This window comes from Cebus imitator, unplaced genomic scaffold (assembly GCF_001604975.1).
Source record: "Cebus imitator isolate Cc_AM_T3 unplaced genomic scaffold, Cebus_imitator-1.0 Scaffold801, whole genome shotgun sequence".
NCBI lineage: Eukaryota > Metazoa > Chordata > Mammalia > Primates > Cebidae > Cebus > Cebus imitator.
In genome coordinates this window covers 147,535-159,033 of record NW_016108116.1, presented here as the reverse complement: position 1 = coordinate 159,033, position 11,499 = coordinate 147,535, and the positions used below count along the sequence as shown (strand labels likewise).

The following is an 11,499-nucleotide window of genomic DNA, read 5'->3' as shown; positions in this document are numbered from 1 at the left end:
GGCCAGGCACACAGACAAGGCCAGAGTTCCCAGTATGGTCAGTCACAGACTGGGGAAATACAAGAGCAAAATAAGTACTTCCAAGGGACTGATGGAACAAGACAAACCTCTTATGATGAGCAATCAGGAAGATCAGGGAGGCTAAGTCAACAGACTCTAGGACAGGAAGTGTACCAAAAGCAGGTACAAGGATTCCAGTCTAGGGACCCACAGCAGATTGGCCACCAGGTATGGGAGCCTGAAGAGGGCAGTCCATACCACCAATACAAACTCTTAGCACACATCCAACAAGAAAGACCACTTTGTCACAGAGGGAGAGACCGGCAATCGTGCAGTAGTGAGCAGGGCCACAGACAGGCCCAGACCAGGCAGAGTCATGGTGAGGGGCAGAGCCACTGGGCAGAGAAAGAGCAGGTTCCTCAAAACTGGGATATACACAACCATGAGGGTCAGGAAGGTCCGTGTAGAACACAGGACAGGCGAACCCATGAAGAGCAGAACCGTCAGAGACAAGACAGGCAAACCCACGAAGATGAGCAGCACCATCAGAGACGAGACAGGCAAACCCACGAAGATGAGAAGAACCATCAGAGACGAGACAGGCAAACCAAGGAAGATGAGCAGAACCATCAGAGACGAGACAGGCAAACCCACGAAGATGAGCAGCACCATCAGAGACGAGACAGGCAAACCCACGAAGATGAGCAGAACCATCAGAGACGAGACAGGCAAACCCACGAAGATGAACAGAACCATCAGAAACGAGACAGGCAAACCAAGGAAGAGGATCAAAACCATCAGCAACAACAGAATAGACAAAACTATGAGAAGAAAGAGAGCTATCAAGGATCTCAGAATCGAAAATCTCAAGTGACCCAGAGAAGCTGTCCTAACAGAGAAAAATTCTACATGAATGAAGATGACCAGAGCCAGGGCTTACAGGGAAGACACTCTGAGCCGTCCTTCTATCCAACCCAGAGCAGTGGGAAGCCCCAAAGCAGAGAACACTGTGGTCACCCTTCCAAGGCAGCTACTGCTCCCAACCCTCTCTATGACTATGTGCAAGAGCAGAAATCCTATCGGTACTAGTCTATGTGAGCACCAGACATAAAGCAACACAAGCCAAAGAAGAAACCTATATGTTGAGTTCATCTTTAATTCTATTTAAGAGGTTGAGAATGTATTTCTTCCCTCTCTTCTCTCCTGTATCTACCTGCAAGGATGTTTTTGAGGACTAGTACTCACTTGAGGGCTTTTCAGTTATTTGGGAAGCAATTCTAGGGTTTTCTGATACAGCAAAATCTAGGTGGTAAGTTGGGTGAGATAACCATATCTTAATGATGATCATTTGGGTATTTAAATAATGTCCTGGTTTGCCCTCTGTGTAGATGAGAGCTGATTGAATCACTGAAAGGCAGAACACTTCTCCCTAAAGTTCAGAAACAGAAAAGATATTCTGAAGATTTACATTACAACTGAGGAGAGGAAACCCAGGTTTTGGTGAGCTTTGGCTGCTATAGATAAAACATAAGGAATTTCAAGCTTCATAGTCTAGACTAGAATGAAACTCAGCGTGAGGCTGCTAGGAGAGCCAGAAACACAGAGTGCATCACTGATCTTGACTACATCTCCCATTCCAGGCTGTCATTCCATACCAGAGGGACTGTCCATTAGTGCCTACCACTAGAGCTGACTAGACTCATTCCAACTCAATGTCTTTATAGTTTCTGATTATATAAAATAGAAAGAATATGTCATATGTTTGCAAATTCCAGGGCACCAAAACTGTCAATCCATAGCTCCTAAGACCTGAAAACTCTTTCAAGGTAATCTATGTGCAGACTATGGAATTGTATTTAAATATCCAATAAACAATTGATGAGCAATGACTTTGATGGCTCCTTTCTTTCTTCACTGCGGGGCTGTGCTATGTTCACTTTTGAGCCATTTTCCAAAACTAAGACATTATTTCTTGACTTCTAAAATGTCTTTGTTCCCTGAGTTCCTGGGCACAGGAAAAAAATAAGACTCAGTACAGAACAAATAACAAAGAGTCAAAATGAAACTTATCTAAATATAATTTTTAGCTCCTTCTCCCCTACTGAGTCACATTTTACCTTTACCACTCACTCACCACCATATTCAAATTGTCATTGAGTCTTCTCAACTCTATAACCCCATAACTTTTGAGTCTCTTCTCATGTCTCCATCTCTACTGCCTTAATGGCCCTTCTCCTCAGTGGCTCCCCAGTGACTTGGGGAAAAAATTCACATTCCTCATTGTGGCACATAGGCTTCACTATCTGATCAGATGACCTGCCCAGCCTAGTCTCATGAAAGGCCCCTTCCAGAAGCATCCAATGCTCCAGCCACACCAAGGACTTAGCCTTTTCTTAGTACACTTGCTTTTTCATGAATTCATACCTTTGAATATACCATCTCATCAGCATGGATTGCCGCCCTGCTATTTTCTGCCTGGCAAAAACCTAGGCATTCTCTGGGTCCCAACTAAAACATCACCTATTCTAAGCAGACTTTCTGGACACTCCAAACTCTGCTTTCTCTAAGTTCACACTCACTTCTGTTATATCATTTGGTCCACACTCTATGGTAATTATCTCTCCTGCAAAACTGGGAATAAGACCACGTCTTATTCAACCTTGTACTGCTCAGCACTTACTATAGTCAGTGATGTCTAGTGGTACTCATTGTTTTTGAATAAGTGGACAGATGGAAGAAATAAGTCTGACTTTGGAATAAATTCAACTGGATATTAATTGGGCATCTACTGTATATAAACCACAAGGACAAACAAGAGAGACTGAATGAATGAATTTGTTTAGTTATGGCTCAATGAATGAAACAGTAACCTTTTTAGGTCTTTTCAACAATAAGGAATTTACTGCCTAGAACAATAAGAGCTGAATTATTAGAAATTAGAAATCAATCCCTGGGAGTATTGAGTTCAATGCATCACCAGAGTTGCGATCCAAAAATCAGAAACGTGTGATTCAGAAGCTTCTGGCATTGCTGCCAAAATTGCCTATCAACATGTCTCTATAACATTATTTGTCAAAAAAAAAAAAAGGCAAAATCTCTGTATGATGGTCTCTAACTCACTTTCACCTTCCAAATGTCATGCAAATATGACTAATTGAAAAAACATTAATTCACATCTAGAACACTAGCTGCAAAGAAGTCTAGGAAATATAGTAGGAGATAGGAATGGATGCTGAGGGCCATTGGATTGTATTTACTATAGGAAGTATATAATAACTCATAACAATAGTTGCTTTCCTGAAGGAAATAAAAATATAGTAAGACAAATATATACAGCAAACAACCATTATGCAAGACACAATGTCATAAGTACAAGCAAATCACTGTTATGACACCAAGAAGGGAGTAAGTAGCTATACCTAGAAGAACTGAGAAAGTCTTTCACAGAGGAAAGGCGTCTAAGCTAGGACCGTGATCCTGGGGGAGAGAGAAATGCAAAGGGCATGGCTTGTCCTGGGCCTCACAATCAATGACAACACCCATATGTTGGCTTACGTTTAAATGACATATTTGTTCATGTGTAAGATGAGTCTCCTTCACAAATCTTCTGTATGACTTAGACTCTCCTTAGCAAACTAAATCAGAAGGTGGAGAATAAGAGTGAAAGAACTCAAAATCTGGAAGCTGCTCAACATTCAGTGTACCATCTACCTGCAAGTCCTTTTTATCTATCTAAAAATACAAAATATCCCAAATTCACGATTCTTTTCATCTCTACTCCTATCATTCCAGTCCAGGCCACCACCTTTCCTAGAATACAGCTTCCTGATGGGACTCCCCATCCCTTTTAAAAAGGTAGACAACATTGTGCCACTCCCTACTTTAAATTCCCAGTAGTTTCTCTCCATACCGAGAATAAAATCTAACTTCATTGTCAGGACCTTCCTACAGGATAAGGCCCTGAAAAGCCTCATCTTTCACCATTCTCCTCTGCATCACCGTTTTCTAATCACTCTGGCCTTCTTTCCATGATTCTAGCAGGACAAGCTGATCCCTACCTGGAAACCTTTGAACCAGACTGTATTTTTTAATCACAATAGTCTTTTTCTCAATCTTGGTATGTCTCGATCCTTATTTCATTCAGGTCTCAGTTTAAAAGTTGCCTCGTGAGAGAAGATTTCTCTGGGATTTATTCTAAGAGTATCCCCCCAGTCACTCTCTATCACATACTCCTCATTTGTGTTGCCAATGTTCTTAACACTTTTCATATTTGATACCTTGTTTTTACGTTGCTCATTTATTGTCTTTTTCTCCCTGCTATAATGTAAGACCCATAAGAACAAGGATTTGGTTTGTCTTGTTTGCTGCTGTACTCTATGCATTTCAGACAGTAGCTCGTCATGATGTATGTCCAATAAATAAGTGTTGGTTGAATGCTCATAGAAGCCCTCCATGATATGGCTTCAATGTACATTTCCAACTCAGTTTCCAAGAATGCCCCTAGACTCCAACTTAACTGGACAACTTCCTAGCCTCCATGTCATTGCTTATACAATTTCTTCCACTTAAATGCTGTCCTGATATTTGCCTGACAAAATCCTACCTGATCTTGGGATTAGCATCACCTTCTGAACCTATCAACAGCATAGAGCTTATCACATTGCATTAAAATAAATTTTAAACCCATCTATTTTCCATTAAGCAGTAAGGTGCTAGAAGACAGAAATTACATCTTATTTACAGTTGTATATTTCACATCAAGCACAGGGACTGACCAATTATATAGATAGATAAAGTTGTGATTTAAATTTTTAAAAAGGCTTATTGAGATCCAGCTTCACCACCTACCAATTTTATGATCTTAAAAAAAAATTGTCTCTTTAAGTCTCAGTTTTCTCATCTGTCAAATGAAGTTAAAAATTCCAGTTTATAAAAACAAAAATTAACAAGTGTAACCTAATCAAACTAAAGAGCTTCTGCACAGCAAAAGAAGCTATCAACAGAGTAAATGGACAACCTACAGAATGGAAAAAATGTTCGCAAGCTATTCATCCAACAAAGGTCTAATATTCCATATCTATAAGGAACTTAAATCAACAAGCAAAAAACAAATAACCCTATTAAAAAATGGGCAAAGGACATGAGCAAACACTTTTCAAAAGAAGACATACAAGCAGCCAGCCAACGAATATGAAAAAATGTTCATCATCATTAACCATCAGAGAAATGCAAATCAAAACAACAATAAGATACAATCTCACACCAGTCAGAATGGCTATTATTTAAAAGTCAACAAATAACTGATGCTGGCAAGGCTGTAGAGAAAAGGGAACACTTATACACTGTTGTTGAAATACAAATTAATTCAATGACCATGGAAAGCAGTTTGAAGATTTCTCAATGAACTTAAAACAGAGCTATATCCCATTACTGGGTACATAACCAAAAGAAAAGAAATTCTTCAATCAAAAAAGACACATGCCAGTGGTTCATGCCTAGAATCCCAGCACTTTGGGAGGGCGAGGCGGGTAGATCACGAGGTCGAGATCCAGACCATCCTGGTCAACATGGTGAAACCCCGTCTCTACTAAAAAATACAAAAATTAGCTGGGCATAATGGCGCGTGCCTGTAGTCCCAGCTACTCGGGAGGCTGAGGTAGGAGAATTGCTTAAACCCAGGAGGTGGAGGTTGTGGTGAGCCGAGATCACACCATTGCATTCCAGCCTGGATAATAAAAGCGAAACTCCACCTCAAAGAAAAAAAAAAAAAGACATATGCACTTGTATGTTTATTGCAGCACTATTCACAATAGCAAAGACATAGAGTCAACCTAGATCCCTATCAATGTTGGATTGGATAAAGAAAATGTAGTACATATACACCATAGAATACCATACAGCCATAAAAACGAACAAAATTATGTCCTTTACAGCATATGGATGCAGCTAGAGGCCATTATTCTAAGCAAATTCATGCAAGAACAAGAAACCAAATATCACATGTTCTCACTTATAAGTGGGAGCTAACACTGAGTACACATGGACATAAAGATGGCAACAATACACACTAGGGACCGCTAGAGGGCGGAAGGAGGAAAATGAGTGTGGATTGAAAAACTTCCTATTGGATACTAAGCTCAACACCTGGGTGATGGAATTCATACCCCAAACCTCAGTGTCACACAATATACCTACGTAACAAACCTACACATGTGCCGCTAAAGCTAAAATAAAAGCTGAAGAAAAAATTCCAAAGTTTCTTAAAGATAAATACAGATGATATAAGTAAAAGCAACTTATAATCTGATATCTTCTTGCTCATTTACTTGGTATTTATATTTTCTTCTCCTACATTATTTTAATAGAAGCTTAAGAAATAAATTTTGATATGATTTGGGTGTGTGTCTCTTCCAAATCTCATGTTAAAGTGTGATCCCCAATGTTGGAGGTGGGGCCTAGTGGGAGGTATTTGGGTCATGGGAGCAGATTCTTCATGAATGGCTTGGTGCTGCCCTTGTGGTAATGAGTGAGTTCTCACTCCATGAGTTCACGTGAGATCTGGTTGTTTAAAAGAGCCTGGCACCTCTTCCCTCTCTCTTTTGCTCCCTTTCCTGACCATGTGACATGCCCGTTCACCCTTCACTTTCCACCATGACTGAAAGCCTCCTGATGCTTTCACCAGAAGTAGACGCTGGCCTCATATCTCCTGTAAAATCTGAAGAGCTATGATCCAAAATAGTCCTCTTTTCTTTATAAATTACTGAGTCTCATTTATTTCTTATAACAATGCAAAATGTACTAATACAGAAAATTGGTACTGAGAGTGGGGTGTTGCTATAAAGATACCTGAAGATGTGGAAACACCTTTGGACCTGGAAACAGCTTTGGAACTGGGTAATGGGCAGAGATACGAACGACTAAATGGAAGTAAATTGCTAATAGTCAAAACAATGAGAAAAAAACTCCCAGAGGCCTAGGAGGAAAGAATGGTTTCAAAGGCCAGGCCCAGGACATTGCTATGCCATGCAGCCTGAAGACACCGCTCCCTGCATTCAGGCTGCTCTGGCTCCAGCTGGGGATCTAAGGGCCCCAGGTACAGCTTGGGCCCTGCTCCAGAGAGTGCAAGCCATAAGTCTTAGAGGTGTCCACATGTTGTTAAGTCTGCAGGTGCACACAATGAAAGCATTAGGAGGTGTGGCAGCTTCCACCTGGATTTCAGAGGATGTATGGGAAAGTCCAAGTGCCCAGCAGAAGCCTGCCACAGGTGCAGAGCCACCCCACAGACACTCTACTAGGGAATTTCCAAGGAGAAAAAATGGGGCTGGAGGCCCCACATAGAGTCCTCACTGCAGTACCGCCTAGTGGAGCTGTAGGAAGTGGGGCCACTGCCCTCCAGACCTGAAAATGGTGGAGCCACCAGAAGCTTACATTCTGAGCCTGGAAAAGCCACAGGCACTCAATTACAACCCACAAGACCAGTCAAAGGGGCTGCACCCTGCAAAGCCACAGGTGCAGAGCTGCCCAAAGCCTTGGGAGCCCACCCTTTGTATCAGTGTGCCCTTGGTGTGGGACATGGAATTAAAGATTATTTTGAAGCTATAGGGTTTAATGCCTTCTCTACTGGGTTTCAGACTTGTGTGGGGCCTTTTGCCCCTTTTTTGGACCAATTTCTCCATTTAGGAATAGGACTTTTTTTTTAGACGAAGTCTTACCCTGTCACCCAGGCTAGAGTGAAATGGCTCAATCTTGGCTCACTGCAACCTCCACCTCCCGAGTTCAAGTGATTCTCCTGCCTCAACCTCCTGAGTAGCTGAGATTACAGGCACACACCACCATGTCCAGCTAATTTTTTGTATCTTTAGTAGAGACAGGGTTTCACCATGCTGGCCAGGCTGGTCTTGAACTCCTGACCTCATGATCTGCCCACCTTGGCCTCCCAAAGTGCTGGGATTACAGTTGTGAACCACCATGCCCAGCCAAGGAGTGAAAATGTTTATCCAATGCCTGTGCCACCATTATATCTTGGAAGTAAGTAACTTGTTTTGTGTCTTACAAGCTCATAGGTGAAAGGAAGTTGCCTTGAGTCTCAGATGAGACTTTGGACTTTGGACTTGATACCAGAATGAGTTAAAACTTTCTGGGGCTGTTGGGAAGAGATGCTTATATTTTTCAATGTGAGAAGAACACCATGAAATTTGGTGGCCTGGGGTAAAATGATACAATTTGGATGTTTGTCTCATCCAAATTTTATATTGAAATGTGATCCCCAATGTTCAAGGTGAAGCCTAGTGAGAGGTGTTTGGGTCATGAGGGCATATCCCTCATAAATGGCTTGGTGCCCTTGCAGGTAATGAGAGTTCTTATTATGTTAGTTCACGGGAGAACTGTTTGAAGAAGGCTGGCACCTCCTCCTCTCTCTTTTGCCCCCTCTCTTGTTATGTGATGCACGTGTTCTCCCTTTGCCTTCTGCCGTGATTGTAAGCTTCCTAAGGGTCTTACCAGAAAGAGAGCAGTTGCTGGCATCATGCTGCTTGTACAGCCTGCAGAACCATGAGCCAAATAAATCTCTTTTTTTAAATGAATTACCCAGTCTCAGGCACTCCGTTATAGCAACACAAAACTAATACACATTTCTTCAAGAAAAGATTTGTGCCTTGTTCTGTATATCACTGTATCACCTAGAATACTTCAGGTAAATATTTGGTAGATGCTTGCCAAATCAAATTCAACTGAACAGACTCTGTCCATCACATCATGACTCTCTTCCTCCATGCCTGGCACCACCATTCTATGCCCATTATTGTAACCTACTGGTAATGTTGCTCTCAGGCACCTCACTTTCTCCCAATACACAGCACCCAATGTTTTTCTCTCTCAGACTTCCTGTGTACTGCATCCTAACAAGCCTCACTTAAAAAGCATCCCTAAGGAGTAGCTAGGGTCCCCTCAGCCCCACCAATGCCCTCCCTGAATTGCGGGGTCCCAGATTGTGACCATTCTATTTTCTCACTCCGTAGACACTTCCTTGCTTTTTTTTCCTCTTGGAGTTCACACCCAACAATTTCTAACCATCAACTCCTTGAAAGGCCGATTCAAAGCTTATCTTCTGTAATCATTCCTCAGTGACAAGCCCTTTTTTCCATTGTTGATTTTCATGTACTCAGGCTGCACCGTGTGCATTTTGCTTTCTGATGTCAGCTTATACAAGTGTTCTTCTGCTGTTTTTGTTATGTATTTCGTCCTTCCTAAAAGAGCTATAACGTCATTAAGAAGCTGATATGTCTCCTGTTTTCTTTGAGAGCCAAAGGGAAAATGAATTTGCACCATTGTTATTAGCTAACTTATTGAGAGACTTACTAAGGCAGTAGGAGCCTAACTTGAATTGACCATTTACTGAGTGCCTACTGTCAAAATACAATCTCTTAAAAAGTAACTTGCACTCTTAGGAGAAAAAGGCACTAAAAACAACAATCAAACAAATACCAAAACCCCTCTCTCATACCACTGACAAAAATTAACTTTAATTGGATAATAGACTTAAATGTAAGACTGGAGCCATAGAACTCCTAGAAGAATGCAAATCAAAACTATGATGAGATTGCACCTGTTAGGATGGCTACTGCCAAAGAAACAGGAAATAACAAGTGTCGGGGAGGATGTGGACAAAGAGGAATCCTTGTACACTGTTGGTGGGAATGCGAACCAGTAAAGCCATTGTGTAGAACAGTATGGAACTTCCTCAAAAATTAAAAATAGAACTACCATATGATGCAGCAATCCCATTTCTGAGTGCATATCTGAAGGAAAGGAAATCAGTATCTCCAAGAGATGTCTGCCCTCTCATATTCATTGCAGCCCTATTCACAATAGCCAAGAAATGGAAACAACCTAAGTATGAGTCAATGTATGAATAGATAAAAAATTGTGACATGTGTGTGTCTGTGTGTGTATGTGTGTGTGTGTGTGTGTGTGTGTGTGTTCTGTAATTGGCCATAAAAAAGGATATCTTGACTGGGCGCAGTGGCTCATGCCTGTAATCCCAGCACTTTGGGAGGCCGAGGCAGGCGGATCAAGAGGTCAAGAGATCAAGACTATCCTTGCCAACATGGTGAAACCCCATCTCAACTAAAAAAAAAAAAAATACAAAAATTACCTGGGCAGGGTGGCGTGTGCCTGTAGTTCCAGCTATTGGGGAGGCTGAAGCAGGAGAATCACTTGAACCTGGGAGGCAGAGGTTGCAGTGAGCTAAGATGGTGCCACTGCACTCCAGCCTAGCGACAGGTTGAGATTCCGTCTCAAAAAAGAAAGAAAAAGGATATCTTGCCATTTGCAACAACATAGAAGAAGCTTGAGGGTATTATGCTAAGGGAAATAAGTCAGAGAAAGACAAATACTGTATGACTCACTTATGCGTGGAATCATAGAAGCAGGGAGTAGAATGGTGGCTGCCGGGTGCTGGAGAGTGAAGACATAGATGCTGGTCAAAGAACACAAACTTTCAGTTCTAAGATTAGTAAGTTCTGCAGATCTAAATGTACAGCATGGTGACTGTAGTTAATGATACTGTATTGTATACTTGACATTTGCTGATATTCTATTCTGACAAAAAAGAAATTTGCTAAGAGAATAAATCTGAAATGTTCCCACCACAAAAGAAAAAGGTAACTTTTAACATTTTTTTATTTCTAATATTTGTGGGTGCATAGTAGGTATATATATTTATGGGGTACATTAAATACTTTAATACAGGCATGCAACACATAATAATCACATCATTGAAAATAGGGTATCCATCCCCTCAGGCATTTATCCGTTGTGTTACAAACCATCCATTTATACTCTTTTAGTTATTTTTAAATGCATAAATTATTTTGACTATAGTCATTTGGATGTGTTATAAAATACTAGGTATTAGCCGGGCGCGGTGGCTCAAGCCTGTAATCCCAGCACTTTGGGAGGCCGAGGCGTGTGGATCACGAGGTCAAGAGATCGAGACCATCCTGGTCAACACGGTGAAACCCCGTCTCTGCTAAAAATACAAAAAATTAGCTGGGCATGGTGGCATGTGCCTGTAATCCCAGCTACTCAGGAGGCTGAGGCAGGAGAATTGCCTGAACCCAGGAGGCGGAGGTTGCGGTGAGCCGAGATCGCGCCATTGCACTCCAGCCTGGGTAACAAGAGCGAAACTCCATCCCAAAAAAAAAAAAAAAAAAATACTAGGTATTATTCATTCTTTCAAAATATTTTTGTATCCATTAACCATCACCACCTCACCCTAAACCCCCACTACCTTTCTGAGCCTCTGGTCACCATCCTTCTATGCTTTATCTCCATGTATTCAATAGTTCTGATTTTTATATGACACAAATAAGTGAGAATACGCGATGCGCCTGGCTTATTTCCCTTGACATAGTGATCTCCAGTTCCATCCATGTTGCTACAAATGACAGTATCCAATTCTAAAAAAGGTACGTTTTAATTAACTTGATAATCATTTCA

At 41.4% G+C, this 11,499-nt stretch overlaps 1 protein-coding gene across 1 annotated transcript in view; it reads left to right on the top strand.

Moving 5' to 3' along the window:
• RPTN (repetin) overlaps window positions 1-1,890 on the top strand; it is a 5,657-nt gene extending 3,767 nt beyond the window's left edge. The window contains exon 4 of the mRNA XM_017520085.2: window positions 7-1,890. Within this exon, the coding sequence (XP_017375574.1) occupies window positions 7-1,089 (1,083 nt within the window). The 3' untranslated portion in view covers window positions 1,090-1,890. The remainder of the gene's footprint in view (window positions 1-6) is intronic.
• The last annotated feature ends 9,609 nt before the right edge of the window (window positions 1,891-11,499 follow it).